Here is a 19,801-nt window from a genome sequence, read left to right as displayed (position 1 = left end):
GACAGTCGCCGAGAAAGAGATCGTCAAACCTGTCGAGCCTGAGCATTCTCCGAATCTTCAATTGCTGAAGACACCCAGATTACTGTGACTGTCACGACAACAACTCTGTCAGCTCTGCGGTGTTGGAAGAACCCAAAGCAGTTGGACCCATAAAGATTCCCGAGGAGCCAAAGAAACCAGCGTATGCAGGCTTGCCCGTCGATGAGTCTAGCAGTGCCTGGATGGATGTTCTGGATGAGCCAATGGTATTCTCCGATGAGGAAGGAGAAGCAGTTGTCCCTGAAAAGGTTACCAAGACAGTTGTCGAGAAAGAGATCGTCAAACCTCTCGAACCTGAGGCAGTCACCGAATCTTCAATTGCTGAAGACACCCAGGCTACTGTGACTGTCATGACAACAACTGTGTCTGAAACTGTCAGCGAATCTGCGGTTTTCGAAGAACCTAAGGCAGTTGAACCTGAGACAGTCGATGAGAAAGAGATCGTCACACTCACCGAATCTTCAATTGCAGAAGATACCGAGGCAACTGTAGTTGTCACTACAATCCACTGCGACGAAAACTGTGGGTGAATCTGCTCTTCCTGAACAACCGAAGGCAGTAAAGCCTAAAAAGAAGGTCACAGAGCTTGTTCAAGTATTTAAATCGGAAGTACCAGTTAAAGTGCCAACTGAGCCAAATAGTGACATATCGGAAACAACTACAAAAGTGACACCAGCAAATATTGCGACAGAAACGATCAACACAACGTTGACGGAGCAGAGTGAAATCGAGGACAAACCAGTTTATTCTGGCTTAACACTTGAAGGTCCAATTGATACTTGGTCTAGTGTTTTGGAGGAAACAACACCAAACTCAGGAAGCATTGCTTTTACATCAACATTGTCAGCAGATGCTCCAGAGTTTACTCCATCTTATCTAAGGAATGTATATGCAGATCAAACAAATACATTCCTTGCCAATGAGAGAGTATACAACGAATTCATTCCACGAAATAGAGTAGAGCAGACAATCACAATTCAAAAGAAACAAAAGAAAGTTAAGCCAGCAAAGCGACAAAAGAAAACAGCAGAAGAACCTCAAGAAGCTCCAATTATACCTACAGAACGACCATTTGTCTTAGAGACTGATGAGACAGTCGAGCACAGTGTCTGGAAAAGAATCGTGATGGAAAATCTTATGCGGATGTCTTGTTGAGTTCAGGCTTAATTAATGATGTTCAAGTTGGGGAATCTCCTATTGTTGAACAACAAAAACCAGTCAAAGCCGTAGAGCAGTTGGCTAAGACAGACAAGCCAAAAGAGCAGAAGACGGAGCGAAAGCAAGAAAAGCAGAAGCCTGTGAAGCACGCGGAGGATGATTCGAGCACTGAAATGTCGAAGCCCACAACAGAAAGCTCTAAACAGCCATCTTCTGATGAGAAGGATGTTCCTAAAGCACCTGAAGTAAGTTGGTCAGCGTTGGTTCGAAGACCTGGCGAATGGTCTGATACAACAATAACCAAAAAGGAAATTGTGCAGCCTCCAAGTATAGCAGAAGAAAAGAAACCCAATAAAGAAGAAAAAGTGGAGCGAAAATCCATGAAAACAAGAAAAGCCAAGAAGACAAAGAAACCAGTTGAGGAACCAATTTCGACAACTTCTGAGGATGAGAAGCAGGATGTCAAACCGGAAGCGAAAAAAGAAACAAAAGCAATTCAACTAAAAGAACCAGTAACAAAACCAGCGAAGGAAGAGCAACCGGCAAGCACTGGCTTTTCATGGGCATCGCTTGTGAAGAGACCTGGAGAATGGGTTGATACAACTGTAACTTCCATCAAAACTCCAATTACATCCTCAGTAGACAAACTGGAAATTGAAAGTAAGGAACCGGAGAAGTCAAAGAAAACTCGCCAACAAAAGAAGAGCCAACGTGTTGAAGCTAAAAAGCAACAAACTACAAAGAAAGAAGAAATAGTACCTGAGCCAACTATCAAGCAAGCTACTCCAGTCGAAAGTGAACTAGAAACAGTTGCAACTGAAGCCCAGATTAAAAGCAATAGTAATGCGTTCTCTTGGGCTTCACTAGTTAAAAAGCCAGGCGACTGGGTGGATGATATTGAATCTCGCAAGAAGTCAGTTGCAGTTTCAAGAACGGACTCGAAACCAGAACCTAAAGCCCGCAAAGAACGTAATACTCCCAAGAAAGATCGCCAGTCGGACACAGAGGAAAAGAAATTACCGGAGCATAGGGCAAAGAAAGTAGAAACAACTAATGTCTCTTCAACATCAGACGATAGTGATGTTCTCGTCTCGTCTTCGTCCCCCACTCGTGACGATAATTTAGTAACGTGGGCCAAAATCGCTAGCCAAATAGATACAATGTCAGATTTACCCTCAAAAGAAAAGAAGGAAGTAAAACAAATTAAAAAAGAATCGATAAAACAACAGGTTAAGTTAGATCATACCGAAAAGAGAAGAGAAACTGTAAAGGAAAACACTCGTTATCAGGATCTGCCGTTCAACTCGTGGGCATCAGTTGTAACTCACCAAACCATTGACTTTATAGATACAGAAAAGGTGGCTCCAAAGGCAGTTCCTGGTAAGAAAGGCGTATTAGTAGAGTCCCAGACTATTTACGAATCTCGAAAAACCGAAGCTCTGGATGACTTCAAATGGTCTAGTATCGTTGACAAACCTAAAGAGAAATCACATAAATCTTGGGCAGAGATGATTGATGATGGCGGCGATGATTTAGTTGTTGAGCACAAATCATGGAAGGAAATAATTGAAGATGAAGTTGAAATTCCCCTCCTTGCTGAAAATGGCGATGAAACTAACATTAACAAAATAATTGAAACCATTCAAGAAATTAAATCTGATAAATCGTCCGAGATAACCCCCAAGGAACAAACAACATCATATACCGAGACATTTACTATTGAACCAGAAACAGTCAGACCAAAACAGTTAATGATGGGCGAGATAGTCAAAAAACCAAAGGCCGTTGAGCCCGAAACAAAACTCGTGGAGCCTAAGAAACCACCATATGCAGGTTTGCCCGTCGATGAGTCTAGCAGCATTTGGATGGAAGTTCTTGATGAACCAATAGTATTCTCCGATGAGCAAGAAGAAGCAGTTGTCCCCGAAAAGGTTACCAAGACAGTCGTCGAGAAAGAGATCGTCAAACCTGTCGAGCGTGAAACATTCACCGTCGCTTCAATTGCTGAAGACACCCAGACTACTGTGACCGTCACGACAACAACTGTGACTAAAACTGGCAGCGAATCTGCGGCTTTGGAAGAACCTAAGGCAGTCGAACCCGTAAAGATTAACGAGGAGCCAAAGAAACCAGCGTATGCAGGCTTGCCCGTCGATGAGTCTAGCAGCTCCTGGATGGATGTTCTGGATGAGCCAATGGTATTCTCCGATGAGGAAGAAGAAGCAGTTGTCCCTGAAAAGAATACCAAGACAGTTGTCGAGAAAGAGATCGTCAAACCTCTCGAGCCTGAGACCGTTATCGAATCTTCAATTGCTGAAGACACCCAGACTAACTGTGACTGTCACGACAACAACTGTGACTGAAACCGTAAACGAATCTGCGGTTTGGAAGAACCTAAGCAGTCGAACCGTAAAGATTCTCGAGGAGCCAAAAAACCTGCGTATGCAGGCTTGCCCGTCGATGAGTCTAGCAGCTCCTGGATGGATGTTCTGGATGAGCCAATGGTATTCTCCGATGAGGAAGAAGAAGCAGTTGTCCCTGAAAAGGTTACCGAGACAGTTGCCAAGAAAGAGATCGTCAAACGTCTCGAACCTGAGGCAGTCATCGAATCTTCAATTGCTGAAGACACCCAGACAACTGTGACTGTCACGACAACAACTTTGACTGAAACTGTCAGCGAATCTGCGGTGTTGGAAGAACCCAAAGCAGTTGGAGCCGTAAAGATTTCCGAGGAGCCAAAAAAACCTGCGTATGCAGGCTTGCCCGTCGATGAGTCTAGCAGCTCCTGGATGGATGTTCTGGATGAGCCTATGGTATTCTCCGATGAGGAAGAAGAAGCAGTTGTCCCTGACAAGGTTACCAAAACAGTTGTCGAGAAAGAGATCGTCAAATCTCTCGAGCCTGAGACAGTCATTGAGTCTTCAATTGCTGAAGATACCCAGACTACTATGACTGTCACGACAACAACTGTGACTAAAATCAGCGAATCTGCGGTTATGGAAGAACCTAAAGCAGTTGGACCCGTAAAGATTCCCGAGGAGCCAAAAAAACCAGCGTATGCAGGCTTGCCCGTCGATGAGTCTAGCAGCTCCTGGATGGATGTTCTGGATGAGCCAATGGTATTTTCCGATGAGGAAGAAGAATCAGTTCTCCCTAAAAAGGTTACCAAGACAGTTGTCGAGGAAGAGATCGTCAAACCTCTCGAACCTGAGGCAGTCACCGAATCTTCAATTGCTGAAGACATCCAGACTACTGTGACTGTCACGACAACAACTGTGACTGAAACTGTCAGCGAATCTGCGGCTTTGGAAGAACCTAAGGCAGTTGAACCCGTAAAGATTCACATGGAGCCAAATAAACCAGCGTATGCAGGCTTGCCCGTCGATGAGTCTAGCAGCTCCTGGATGGATGTTCTGGATGAGCCTATGGTATTCTCCGATGAGGAAGAAGAAGCAGTTATCCCTGAAAAGTCTACTAACACAGTCGTCGAGAAAGAGATTGTACAATCTCTCGAGTCTGAGACAGTCACCGAATCTTCAATTGCTGAAGACAGCCAGACTACTGTGACTGTCACGACAACAACTGTGACTAAAACTGGCAGCGAATCTGCGGCTTTGGAAGAACCAGTCGAACCCGTAAATATTCACGAGGAGCCAAAGAAACCAGCGTATGCAGGCTTGCCCGTCGATGAGTCTAGCAGCTCCTGGATGGATGTTCTGGATGAGCCTATGGTATTCTCCGATGAGGAAGAAGAATTAGTTGTCCCTGAAAAGGTTACCAAGACAGTTGCCGAGGAAGAGATCGTCAAACTTCTCGAACCTGCGGCAGTCACCGAATCTTCAATTGCTGAAGACAGCCAGACTACTGTGACTGTCACGACAACAACTGTGACTGAAACTGTCAGCGAATCTGCGTTTTTGAAAGAACCTAAGGCAGTCGAACCCGTAAATATTCACGAGGAGCCAAAGAAACCAGCGTATGCAGGCGAGGAGGAAGAAGAAGCAGTTGTCCCTGAAAAGGATACCGAGACAGTTGTTGAGAAAGAGATCGTCAAACCTCTCGAGCCTGAGACAGTCATCGAATCTTCAATTGCTGAAGACACCCAAACTACTGTGACTGTCACGACAACAACTTTAAATGAAACTGTCAGCGAATCTGCGGTGTTGGAAGAACCCAAACCAGTTGCACCCATAAAGATTCCCGAGGAGCCAAAGAAACCAGCGTATGCAGGCTTGCCCGTCGATGAGTCTAGCAGCTCCTGGATGGATGTTCTGGATGAGCCTATGGTGTTCTCCGATGAGGAAGAAGAAGCAGTTGTCCCTGAAAAGGTTACCAAGACAGTTGATGAGAAAGAGATCGTCAAACCTCTCGAACCTAAGGCAGTCACCGAATCTTCAGTTGCTGAAGACACCCAGACTACTGTGACTGTCACGACAACAACTGTGACTGAAACTGTCAAAAAAGATGAAGTTCCAAAGGAAGCAGAAACCAAACAGGAATCCAAAGTGCCGAAACATATTATCCAACCCCAGGAACCTGAAGACACTAAGAGTGCAACAACTGTTCTCACTTCAATTACGGTGTCTGAAACTATTGACGATTTTGTACTTCCAAAGCGAAACAAGGAACAAGAAATGCGAACTAACGTGTGGGAACTGAATTCGTCGTATGCAGATGTACTGAAGCACACGATGAACTTCATAGATGGTGAAAAGAAAAACGTTGAGAAAATTATGGAAATCAGCGAAACTCAGCTCATTCCACATATTCAAACAATGGAAGTTGTTGAGACTGCTTCTAAAAAATCCAAAACAAAGAAAGACAAAATGCGGAAACGGGCTGACTATGAAAATGAAGCTAAGACTGAAGAAGAAATAATAGTAAAACCGAACAAAAAGGAAGTTTCAACGGTTATCGAAGAAAATACTACTATTGTTGACTTAGTTCAAGGTCAAAAATGGTCGGAAATGGTTGACGATGAGAGTCAAAGATATGTTGTTCAACCACAACCAGGACGTCCGACTTCATGGTCATCAATAGTTCGACAAGGAGGTGAAGAACCATTTACAAAGATTACTCAGCGAGACACAGTAGAGCTTGAGGTTATTGATTCACTATCAACGACAATTCAAACCCCCGAGCCCGAAACTGAAAAACCTACTAAACAAAAAACAAAGAAGTCAAAGAAATCGAAAGTAGACAAGGAACCACAAATTATTGACGAAAACGTCACTCGTGAGGCATTTCTACCTGCTTTAGTCGATCGATCGAGGACATCTATTGCATCAAAAACTGTAGTTGATGAGCTTAAAGTCTTTGCATCTCCAACTCGGGACACAAACGACAACGAGCAGAATATCTTTTCCGAAAAGGCAAAGAAACTCTCTCAAAAGGAAAAACAGATTGCTAAGGCTAAGCACGTTCCAGTACCCAATGAAGAAGTTTTTAAGGTTGTCGAAAAAATTCCTGATCAGATTGAAAAGGAACCAACTGATCAAATAACAACTACCCAAACTCAATCATGGTCATCGATTGTTTCACAAGCTATAGAAGTTACTCCAATATGGACTGAAACACATCTGTCTGACTACCCAACTACTGTCGTTTCCTCTACTCATGACATTCAGGACTTCATTCACAAGGAGCAGAGTTTCTCAACCATTGTGAACGAAAAATCCAAGAAGCAAAACGGCAAGAAGGAAAAGAAATTGCAGAATGTTGTTGAGGAGCCCAAACATAAGCAAAAGTCTAAGAAGCAAAAGGAACTTCCACAGATCACACACGAGCCAGAAACAGTTGTGGAACAACCGATAGCTCTGATCGAGCGGCAAGTTCCGAAAATTGTCAATACGCTGTCCTCAACTCAATCGTGGTCCTCAATTGTTTCGCAGACAATTGACAATTCAGCTGCTAACACCATGCCCTCCACACAGGACTTCATTCGCGAAGAACAGAACTTCTCAACCCTTGTAAACGATAAATCCAAGAAGCAAAAACCAAAGAAGGACAAGAAATTGCAGCAGAAAGCAGAACCAGTTGTTGATGAATCAAATGTTGTTAAAGCGCCAAACGTTGTGATTGAAGTAAACGTTTCGGAAATTGACGATACACAATCTTCAATTCAATCGTGGTCGTCAATTGTATCTCAAACAACTACAATTGAAGCTGTTACCGAGAAGACACCTTTAGCTCCATTCAAACCAATTGAGGAGCCCATTCCTATTACCACATTTGAAACTGAGGAGATATTGTCGATTGTTGAACCAATTGTTGGGAAACCTACTTTTGTTGAGGAGCCGAAAGAAGTAATTGAACCTAAGAAAAAGTCTAAGAAGGAGAAGAAACTGCCTAAGGTTCAACAGGAACCAGAAATAATTGTGACAGAGGCGATTGACGTCGAACAGCCCAAGGATGTGATTGACTCGAAGGTTTTGGATATTGAAGATACACAATCTTCAACTCAATCGTGGTCTTCAATTGTATCTCAAACAACTACAATTGAAACTGCTACCGAGAAGACACATGTAGCTGAGGAGATATTGTCGATTGTTAAACCAGTTGTTGAGAAACCCACTGTTGCTGAGGAGCCTAAAGAAGTGATTGAACCTAAGAAAAAGTCCAAGAAGCAGAAGAAACTGCCTAAGGTTCAACAAGAACCAGACCCAATTGTGGAAGAGCCGATTGTTGTCGAACAGCCCAAGAAAGTTATTGACACGAAGGTTTCACAAATTGACGATACACAATCTTCAACTCAATCATGGTCATCAATTGTATCTCAAACAACTACAATTGAAACTGCTACCGAGAAGACACCTTTAGCTCCATTTAAACCAACTGAGGAGCCTATTCCTTCTACAACAATTGAAACTAAGGAGATATTGTCGATTGTTGAACCAGTTGTTGAGAAACCCATTGTTGCTGAGGAGACGAAAGATATGATTGAACCTAAGAAAAAGACCAAGAAGGCGAAGAACCTGCCTAAGGTTCAACAGGAACCAGAACCAGTTGTGAATGAGTTGATTGTCGTCGAACAGCCCGAGGATGTGATTGAATCAAAGGTTTCGGAAATTGTCGACACACAATCTTCAACTCAATCGTGGTCTTCAATTGTATCTCAAACAACTACAATTGAAGCTGTTACCGAGAAGACACCTTTAGCTCCATTCAAACCAACAGAGGATCCCATTCTTATTGCTACAATTGAAACTGAGGAGAGACCCTCTGCTGTTCAGGAGCCTAAGGTTCAACAAGAACCAGAAACAGTTGTGAGAGAGGCGATTGTTGTCGAACAGCCCAAGGAAGTTACTGACTCGAAGGTTTCACAAATTGACGATACACAATCTTCAACTCAATCTTCGTCATTAATTGTATCTCAAACAACTACAATTGAAACTGTTACCGAAAAGACACCTTTAGCTCACTTCAAACCAACTGAGGAGCCCATTCCTATTGCTACAATTGAAACTGAGGAGAGACCCACTGTTGTGGAAGAGTCGAATGAAGAGATTGAACCTAAGAAAAAGTCCAAGAAGGAGAAAAAACTACCTAAGGTTCAACAGGAACCAGAACCAGTGTCGAAAGAGGCGATTGTCGTCGAACAGCCCAAGGAAGTTACTGACTCGAAGGTTTCACAAATTGACGATACACAATCTTCAACTCAATCGTGGTCTTCAGTTGTATCTCAAACAACTACAATTGAAGCTGTTACCGAGAAGACACCTTTAGCTCCATTCAAACCAATTGAGGAGCCCATTCCTATTACCACAATTGAAACTCAGGAGATATTGTCGATTGTTGAACCAATTGTTGGGAAACCCACTTTTGTTGAGGAGCCGAAAGAAGTAATTGAACTTAAGAAAAAGTCCAAGAAGGAGAAGAAACAGCTTAAGGCTCAACAGGAACCGGAACAAATTGTGGAAGAGGCGATTTTCGTCGAGTTGCCAAAGGATGTGATTGGATCGAAGGACTTGGAAGTGGATGATACACAATCTTCAACTCAATCGTGTTCTTCAATTGTATCTCAAACAACTAAAATTGAAACTGTTACCGAGAAGACACCTTTAGGTCCTTTCAATCCAACGGAGGAGCCTATTCCTATTGCTACAATTGAAACTGAGGAGAGACCCACTGCTGTTCAGGAGCCTAAGGTTCAACAAGAACTAGAAACAGTTGTGAGAGAGGCGATTGTTGTCGAACAGCCCAAGGAAGTTACTGACTCGAAGGTTTCACAAATTGACGATACACAATCTTCAACTCAATCTTCGTCATTAATTGTATCTCAAACAACTACAATTGAAACTGTTACCGAAAAGATACCTGTAGCTCACTTTAAACCAACTGAGGATCCCATTCTTATTGCTACAATTGAAACTGAGGAGAGACCCACTGTTGTGGAAGAGTCGAATGAAGAGATTGAACCTAAGAAAAAGTCCAAGAAGGAGAAAAAACTACCTAAGGTTCAACAGGAACCAGAACCAGTGCTGAAAGAGGCGATTGTCGTCGAACAGCCCAAGGAAGTTAATGACTCGAAGGTTGCACAAATTGAAGATTCAAAATCTTCAGCTCAATCGTGGTCGTCTATTGTATCCCAAACAGCTATAGCTGAAACAGTTACCGAGAAGACACCTTTAGCTCCATTTAAACCAACTGAGAAGCCCGTTCTTATCTCCAGAATTCAAACTGACGAGAGGCCCACTGTTGTTGAGGAGCCGAATGAAGTGATTGAACCTAAGAAAAAGTCGAAGAAAGAGAAGAAACTGCCTAAGGTTAAACAAGAACCAGAACCAGTTGTAAAAGAGCCGATTGTCGTCGAAGAGCCAAAGCAAGTGATTGAAATTGACGACTCACAATCATATCAATCGTGGTCGTCAATTGTATCCCAAACAACTATAGCTGAAACTGTTACCGAGAAGACACCTTTAGCTCCATTCAAACCAACTGAGGAGCCCATTCCTATTGCTACAATTGAAACTGAGGAGAGGCCCACTGTTGTTGAGGAGCTGAAAGAAGTTCTTGAACCTAAGAAAATATCCAAGAAGGAGAAGAAATTGGCTAAGGTTCAACAGAAACCAGAAACAGTTGTGGAAGAGACGATTGGCGTCGAAGAGCCAAAGCAAGTGATTGAATCAAAGGGTCCAGAAGTTGACGACTCACAATCTTCAACTCAATCGTGGTCGTCAATTGTATCCCAAACAACTATAACTGAAACTGTTACCGAGAAGACACCTTTAGCTCCATTCAAACCAATTGAGGAGCCCATTCCTATTACCACAATTGAAACTGAGGAGATATTGTCGATTGTTGAACCAGTTGTTGAGAAATCCACTGTTGCTGATGAGCCGAAAGAAGTGATTGAACCTAAGAAAAAGTCCAAGAAGGAGAGGAAACTGCCTAAGGCTCAACAGCAACCAGAACCAGTTGTAAAAGAGCCGATCGTCGTCGAACAGCCCAAGGATGTGATTGAATCAAAGGTTTCGGAAATTGACAATTCACAATCCTTTACTCAGTCGTGGTCGTCAATTGTATCTCAAACAACTACAATTGAAACTGTTACCGAGAAGACACCTTTAGCTCCATTTAAACCAATTGAGGAGCCCATTCCTATTACCACAATTGTAACTGAGGAGATATTGTCGATTGTTGAACCAGTTGTTGAGAAACCCACTGTTGCTGAGGAGCCGAAAGAAGTGATTGAACCTAAGAAAAAGTCCAAGAAGGAGAGGAAACAGCCTAAGGTTCAACAGCAACCCGAACCAGTTGTGAAAGAGCCGATTGTCGTCGAACAGCCCAAGGATGTGATTGAATCAAAGGTTTCGGAAATTGTCGATACACAATCTTCAACTCAATCGTGGTCTTCAATTGTATCTCAAACAACTACAATTGAAACTGTTACCGAGAAGACACCTTTAGCTCCATTTAAACCAATTGAGGAGCCCGTTCCTATTACCACAATTGTAACTGAGGAGATATTGTCGATTGTTGAACCAGTTGCTGAGGAACCCACTGTTGCTGAGGAGCCAAAAGTAGTGATTGAACCTAAGAAAAAGTCCAAGAAGGAGAGGAAACTGCCTAAGGTTCAACAGCAACCAGAACCAGTTGTAAAAGAGCCGATTGTCGTCGAACAGCCCAAGGATGTGATTGAATCAAAGGTTTCGGAAATTGTCGATACACAATCTTCAACTCAATCGTGGTCTTCGATTGTATCTCAAACAACTACAATTGAAACTGCTACCGAGAAGACACCCTCACCTCCATTCAAACCAATTGATGTGTCCATTCATGCAGTTGTTGAGAAACCCACAATTATTGAAGAGCCGAAAGATGAGAATGAACCTGAGAAAAGGTCCAAGAAGGAGAAGAAACTGCCTAGGGTTCAACAGAAACCAGAACCAGTTATGGAAGAAGAGGTTGTTTTCGAACAGCCTAAGGTTCCACAAATTGACGATACACTATCTTCAACGCAATCATGGTCTTTAATTGTTTCACAAACAATTCCAGTGGAATCCTCCTCCCATGACATACAGGACTTCATTCAGAAAGAACAGAACTTCTCAACCATAGTGAACGACAAACCAATGAAACAAAAAACAAAGAAGGAGAAAAAATTGCAGCAGAAAGAGAAGAAACCATCCAAACATGATCTTGTTTCAGAAGTCATTGTTTCCAAATTGACTGACAGAATTGATGATCCGGAAATAGAGGAAAAGCCGTCTACTGAGAAATTATCTCTTCAACCCATGTCTTGGTCATCAATAGTTACACAATCTGTTGAAATATCTCCAATAACACCACAAGCACACGAAATACAGGAATTCATCTCCCACGAACAAAAATTGTTCCCCGATAAAATCGAGAAAGAGACGAAACCAGTAATTAAACATGTTGAAGAAGTTGTTAAGACGGAAACTTCAGAGATTGTTGATCAAAAAGAACAAAACATTGTGGACGAGAAACTCAAAAAACAAAAACCAAAAAAGGAAAAGAAGTCTGTCAAAGTTGAACACATTCAGAAAGCAATGGTTATTCCTGAAGCTCCTACGTTTGTAGTTGCGTCCTCTCCAAGTGACTTCAGTATTCAATTGCCAAAACCAAAACCGTCCGTATGGTCTCAATCCGAGACTTATGCCGAAGTCGTTAAAAAGTCTGGTTTTACAGACAACACAAATATTCGATATCAGGACTCGGAATCAGACTCTCCCAGCAGCATTGACTACTCAGAAAATAAACCCGTTTCCCGAGTTATAGAACGACCTCAAAGCTCATCTGTTGTAATAGTAACCGAATTTCCAGATCCCATTATTCCTCCGACAGTCAGGACTCCGGAAGCTGAAACTGTTGAGTTAAGTGAATATCCTGAAAAGTCATTCACATTGTCCTGGAAGGAAATGATGGATGATGAATTTAATCCAACAGATGTTGATTTACCATCATGGTCTTCAGTTGCGCAACCCTGGGAAGTAAGGGAGGAACCTATAGAGAGAACCTCACGCACAATAAGCCGACCGATTATAGCAGTCACTGAAGTAACTAAGATCGAAGAAAAATTACAACCACAAGAAGAACAAGGGTTCCTCGAAATAACTTCAAAGAAACGAAATCGTTCGCGATCTCGTTCTCAGCAATCTCAAAATTCAAATGTCGAAGAAAAGCCGAAGAAGAAGAAATCTAAAAAGCCAAAAGAAACCAATAAATCAAACCATGTGAAACCTTTCGCTGAACCAGCTTTTGCAATTCAACATGCTAAGGATGACAAACTTCAATCTTTAGCATTAATCGATACCAAAACAGAGGTAGCTCCCGCTCCAATCCCAATTACATCGGGCATGTCATGGGCTGCTATCGCTGCACATAATGTTCCAGAACCAGCTCAACAAATCCGTCAACTTCGAATCGAAACCAAAGAAATTATTTTTGAAGACGTAAGGAGACCATTAACAGACAATAAAGTAGCAATACAATTTAAATTGGAATCTGAGCCCAAACCCAAGAAACAAAAGCAGATGTCTAAAAAGAAACCTTCAAGTGATATTGTTGATTTTATAAATGCTGAAAAGGAAATCATCCACAAATCAAAGACATTCGAGCCCAAATCAACACATGTCCACAATCAGGAACATGTTCATGTCGAAACAACCAACCTCATTTCAAATGCTGTAGATATTTCTGCCGAACAAGTTCCTGTTACGCATCCGGAAGCAACAATTACATCTGAGACACCTTCAATTTCATTCAAAACCACTGAAGAAACTGAGGAGAAATTGTCGAAGATTAAACCAGTTGTTGAGGAGCCGAAAAAAGTTGTTGAGCTTAAGAAAAAAACCAAGAAGGAGAAGAAATTGGCTAAAGTTCAGCAGGAACCAGAACCAGTTGTTGAAGAGACGATTGTCGCCGAAGAGCCAAAGCAAGATATTGAATCAATGGGTCCAGAAATTGACGACACACAATCTTCAACTCAATCGTGGTCGTCAATTGTATCCCAAACAACTATAGCTGAAACAGTTACCGAGAAGACACCTTTAGCTCCATTCAAACCAGCTGAGGAGCCAATTTCTATTGCTACAATTGAAACTGAAGAGAGGCCCACTGTTGTTGAGGAGCCGATAGAAGTTGTTGAACCTAAGAAAATATCCAAGAAGGAGAAGAAATTGGCTAAGGCTCAACAGAAACCAGAAACAGTTGGTAAAGAGACGATTGGCGGTGAAGAGCCAAAGGATGTGATTGAATCAAAGTTTCCTGAAATTGACGACCCACAATCTTCAACTCAATCGTGGTCGTCAATTGTATCTCAAACAACTACAATTGATGCGGCTACCGAGAAAACACTTTTAGCTCCGTTCAAACCAACTGAAGAACCAAATAAGCCCATCGAGACTGTAACAGCAATTATTTTGCAAACAACATCTGCACCAGAACCAACAATTGAAGAAACAGTTTCTGTAATACCAATTGAAACTGTTGCTGAGTCAACACCATTAAATTTATTCAAAACTGATGAAATCAATATCCCTGCCTATGATTCGCAAAGTACAGCCGAAGCTGATGCATTTATATGCGAAACATCATACTGGTCTGCTACATTGAAACCCGGTCAGAAATCGATCACGGATACTGTTGAAATGGAAGAGACCGATCAAGTGGATACAAAAGAGGATTCTCCAATTACTATTGATATACCACTAGATAATAACCTTCCAGAAGTTGCAGTACAATCGCCAACCGATCAACCAACAACGTGGTCAGCAATTGTTCAAACTGAAACTAAAGTATTCCCCCCTGCAGTCCCTAATGATAAAGATGAGAATGAATCTGACTTACCAGCATGGTCCTCAGTTATTGTAAGCAAAACAACAAATTTCCAAGAACCTAAGCACCAGATTGATCTTGAAGATGAACAATCATCAAAGACAACAACCTATGTAACAACAACCGTGACAACACACAAAGATGTACAAACTAAAGAGGCTGTTAAGAATATCATTGATGAACAACCAACATCTTATGTCTCTACTGTAGTGACATCTCATTCAAACGAACTGACAATTCACCCTGAAATCACGGAAATTGAAAGCGAAACCGTAGAAACAGACTCTTCAAATAAACTGGAATCTCTGGTGAGAAATCTACAATTTGAAACGACTCATCTACGTCCCAGATATGAATTGATTGAAACACAGTATCAATTATTGAAGGCAAATGTACCAAAGGTAATCGAACAACCAATCCTTGAATCGCCAAATGATGAGACACTAATGGATGATTATGTGATAATTGAACCCGAAGCTCTGCCAGAGCTTAACTCTGAGATTCTTGCATACAATTTACATCTTGATAGGCATACATTATTGCGTTCCATAGCAGAGAATGCTATTGATGAAGGTATTAATCAGTTGCATTTAATCAAAAAGTCCGTTGAACCCAAATTAGAAACAATAACTATAGTTGAAGAAGTTAAACCTGTCGAAAAGCCAGAAATGAATTTAGAGGGAATTGTAGCAAAGATTGAACAGGTAACAGTAGAGGAACCCAATTCAGTAAGCGAAGGGAGAACAATACTCGTTGAGAAGTCTGAACCGACAACCTCGATAACACTTGTAGAGCAGGTATGCTTGCCCCAAACATTGACAATAGAGCCCAGAAGGCCAAGTGAACTACTGTGGCATCTCAGTCAAGACAACTTCTTGAAATCAATTAATCATCATAGACAAACGGCAGATAACGCTTATGCCCTATACAAAACTATAACGACGACAGACTTATCTAAGACGGATACGGATAGGAAAACTCAGGAAACCCAAGACGATAAGCAAAAGACTGACATCATTACGGAAACTGTAGTGAAAACGACTACGATTACAGAATCAAGTAAATTGATAGCTGATAACGTTGTAGATAAGACTGAACTAGAAGCATCGTCAATTGTAAACATTCCTAACGTTGAGGTGACACCAACAACAACACCAATTAGCAACATCGATCAGTTGCGTCTAAATCTGTATATGGATGACTGGCAAACGTCTGGCATCGATGTAGATTTATTCGATAACAGTATTGATAGACTGAAGCGTGATGATGATGGTGTTGTCGATACAAAACTTGACAAAGACAAGAAACCCGACGATGTGAAACCAGACAAGGACAATGACAAAGACGATGATGACGTTGACGATGACGACGACGATGATGATGATGATGATGATGGGGATAAACTGACAGTGCCTGAAATTCGTAAGCCGCATGACGATGATGACAACTCAAACGACCGCGATCCTGGTAGTGGTAGCAGTGGCAATGCAACACCGACACCCGAAACAGATACAACTCAGTACGATCAGAATCGCAGTTGTTCATCGGAATATATGTCAACCGATTTGCCAGGTGGTGTAGGCCATTGGAGGGACCAAAGTACTTACTTGGCTTTAGAAGCCGAACCTCAGGTTAAAGTTGAATTGGCACCAACAGTCGAGAGTAAGGAAATTGTAACAAAATCGATTGAGTTGACACCCTCAGTGTCACTTGATCAACAGCAAATGTCCTCCCCTGAAACAAATCCCCCTGTTCTTTCCACAACTAACGTTGCAAATGCACTAATCCAATTGGCGAGCGCCACAACTTACACTTTAAATGCTGCTGCCAATGCGGCAGCAACAGCAACACAAGCGACAACATTGGCGGCCACCAGCGCCATTTTGCCTGTGGCAACAGCCGTAATTAATAAGTTTGCGGCATCAACCCCGAAACCGACACCGACAACACCACCAACAACACCAGAGGAGACAACACCAGTTCAGCAAGCGCTCACAGCAACAGTTGCTGCTGAGACGCCTGCAGCAACAATCAGCGAAACGACAACTACAACAACGAGCAGCGACAACGACTCGGTGGCGCCACAAGCTGACAACTTGTCAAGTGTCATAAAGCGCACAGTTGTGACAACAACAACAGTAACAACAACAACAACTACTGAAGCAGCAGCAGCAGCAGAAGAGCCAGCAACAACCAGCAACGTCACCACAACAACAACTACGACAACAACTGCTGCTGGCAATGATTTGCTAGAGCGACAACAGCAACGCCAGAAGGTGAAAATCACATTGAGCCTTCGTTTATTCCTAATTCTAATATTTGCAGCTTTTGTGTGTGGTTTTGGTATTTGTTCATGGCTTTTATACGGCAATTGCTGCTCCCCTTCCACCTCCTGTTGTTGTTGTTGCGGCGCTTCAGCCACATGTTGCCACCTCATGCCACCAGCAGCAGCAAACCCTGATAATGGCCTACAGTAAGGTCGAAACAAGGCGACTGCTGCTTGCTGTTGGATCTTTGGCAGTTGCGCCAAAACAATAACAATAAAATACAAAAAAAAATATGTATCTATTTTTAAAATTTTTTATACTAACTTTAACCAATTGTTAATTCTTATAGCTATCTTTTGATTTATGTTTTCTTTAAAATGTATCTTTTTATGTTTTGTTACCTTAAATTGCATCCGTCTAAATACTTTATGACATAAGTTTAACAGTAATATTAATTTGAGTTTATATTCTATATACCTAGTTTTAACACTCGTTAGTTTGATTACATTGCTTATGTTCCTTACTAATTGATCTTAACCATTGTAAAACCAGAAAAACAACTAATAGTAGTAGGTTTAACTATTATATTTACAAATATTTCAGTAAAATTTAACTAAATAAAATAAACTATTAACCAAGTTGCACGTTTTAATATTTGAAATCTATTTTTAATACTTTATTTGCACAGTTTTTATTTCTGAATAGGCAAAACACGCAGACATTCCCGCACACACACAAACACACAGGCATTCGCACTTGCACTTGCACATGCACACACACACACAAGTACGAGCACAGTGCTGCTCAAAAGTGCGCACCCCACACAGTTTTCAAGCAGAATATGCCCATTTGAAATGTAACAAATAGTATGTTCTTATGAGTTCATTGCCTTCTGCATTGCCGCCCTGCAGATCTCGTCAAATGTTTTCTTTTTTTGTTTTTGCGGCATTTTCCCTCTTTGCTAAAAATATAATTAAGCATCCATCTATATAGAGATCCATGCGATGCAGCCCCGATTTACTTACTTAAAAATATCTCAGTGCGCCAGTAAATTTTTAGTTTTAGTCTAGACCGTGAGTTCAATGCGGACTGCAATACTTTTCGCATTCACAATAGCTTTGTTACATCTGAAGAAATTGTTTTTAATTTTTACCGAAAACTGTGTGTAAAGCAATACAAAAGTGTTTATGCATAGTTAAAGAGTGTAGTTTTTACTCAAGTGTGAAAATCTTTGAAAGAATCAAACAAATTTATAGGAATTATTTATTGAAAGTAAGAAAGAAGTTTTTTATTTAGTTAAGAGTACACTGTACTCCAAATCCACGAAAAAAGTATATTAGATTTAAATTAAAAATATTATAAATTTTGATTAAAACAAAAAACATTTCTATATGCGATATAAATATGACCCAGTTAAAGTAATCTAAGGTAATCTTTTGTATTAGTAAAAGATTTGTGTAATTTATACACAGATCAGTTAAACTAGACCAACTCCTCAAAGTTCCTTCAATATTGTATTTTAAAATTGGTTTTAATGATAGAATTAAATCCTGAAGTTCATTTTAAATGGTATCTTAAATATTTAATTTAGAAGTATTCTAAAATCAAAGTACGTAGCTTGACAATAATTAAGATTACAGACAGATGTGTGTTTGCATGTATGTGATTTCTGTGCGTAATCATGTGAGTACATGTATTTGCTGCATAAAGAAATAGTAGTTTGCTATACATCTCATTGAGGATACTATTATTTTATACATTTTTTTTTCGGATTTAATGCTTGAGTTATGTAAGCTATAAAATTAGATTAAATTAGTATCAATTTTATTATTTAAAAACCAAAAATTATTTAAAAGTTTATGTGAATATAATAAAGTACAGGGACTTTCGCATTTGGTGCTTTTGTCTATCCGCTGTCCTCTTGCCAAACTCATTAAATGCCGCTCATATAATAACTAAGATATATACATATACTTTATAATATATGCGCATGTGTTACATTTAAATAAGTTTATTAAATAAAATTCAAGCTAAGTTATTTTCAATTATATGGCTGACTGCATTGCATCCAAGTTTAAAATGAAATATGTTATACACTTTGTTTAATGTGTAAAAATGCTGTAACTGTATAGAAGCCGGCAACAAATATTTACAAAAAAAAAATAGAAAAAAATCTATCACTGTTTATTTTTATTAACAATTTATTAATATTCCTTCCCCACCCCCCCAAATGCAATTGTACAATGCAATTTTATAGGAATTAATAACACAAGAACTCGACGAACTGCTACAATCGCTCTCAACCGTCGAGGATGGCATTGGAAATATGAACTACAGCAGCTTGGAGGGCATGCTACAGGGATTAAAGGTAATGATCCAGATACTCTTATAGCGAACTCTATAGCAATCTAACAAAAGATCTCTTTGGATGCACGTGTTCAGCAATCTTTTTAACAACCATATTTAGTAGATATTAATTACTTGTACTCACACTGTAAATATAGTTAATGAATTGATTTTTGAAACGATTAATGGATGCTGGCGTGTGTCACATAAGTTAAATAACACAATCGCATCATTCCATAAAACAATCGTACATTACTTATAGATAATTCGAGTTCGAAATCTATAGATAGTATAGAATACCTAGTTGAGTATTAGAATTTGTTGTACAAGTAGTCGAAACTTTTTCCGTCTTACAAAAACTATTTTTTATTAAAGGCTAAACAACATTTTGCAAATATCAGTTTTTGTTTTTGTCAAGTTTTGACAAAATTCGTGTTAAATGAATTCTTTTTTGCCCGATGCGCAGCTAATCCAAGAAAATCTGGAAGTACATGAGAAGGAAGCACGCAACCTCAAGGAGCAAGCAAAGGCATTGCCAACAGATCCTGCCACTGAGCGTCTGCTAAACGAGACTACAGATCGCATTGATCTTCTCTTGAGGCGGACACAGCAAGGCATCACTATGATAGCCGTAAGTTAATAGATTTCTCATAGTTATCAGTTCAAGTTTTAATATAAAATCTTACTTT

At 40.6% G+C, this 19,801-nt stretch overlaps 1 protein-coding gene across 7 annotated transcripts in view; it reads left to right on the top strand.

Moving 5' to 3' along the window:
• The window catches only part of LOC117782395 (nesprin-1), a 120,936-nt gene that overhangs the window by 80,410 nt on the left and 20,725 nt on the right, over positions 1–19,801 (top strand). For 3 of the 7 annotated variants that reach the window (XM_034619506.1, XM_034619505.1, XM_034619509.1), the window contains 2 exons: positions 19,024–19,134; positions 19,579–19,743. In XM_034619506.1, coding sequence (XP_034475397.1) covers positions 19,024–19,134; positions 19,579–19,743 — 276 coding nt within the window. Of the gene's footprint in view, positions 1–194; positions 447–643; positions 1,323–3,215; positions 3,340–3,645; positions 3,744–4,358; positions 4,542–4,844; positions 5,146–5,391; positions 6,301–6,780; positions 7,720–8,916; positions 9,262–10,119; positions 11,441–14,020; positions 16,776–19,023; positions 19,135–19,578; positions 19,744–19,801 lie in introns of those variants that run through there. The other 4 variants (XM_034619512.1, XM_034619510.1, XM_034619504.1 and 1 more) reach the window with 4 other exon arrangements.

Source organism: Drosophila innubila, assembly GCF_004354385.1.
Source record: "Drosophila innubila isolate TH190305 chromosome 2L unlocalized genomic scaffold, UK_Dinn_1.0 4_B_2L, whole genome shotgun sequence".
NCBI lineage: Eukaryota > Metazoa > Arthropoda > Insecta > Diptera > Drosophilidae > Drosophila > Drosophila innubila.
The sequence above is the reverse complement of the archived record's forward strand: the minus strand, read 5'-3'. Positions and strand labels throughout refer to the sequence as shown.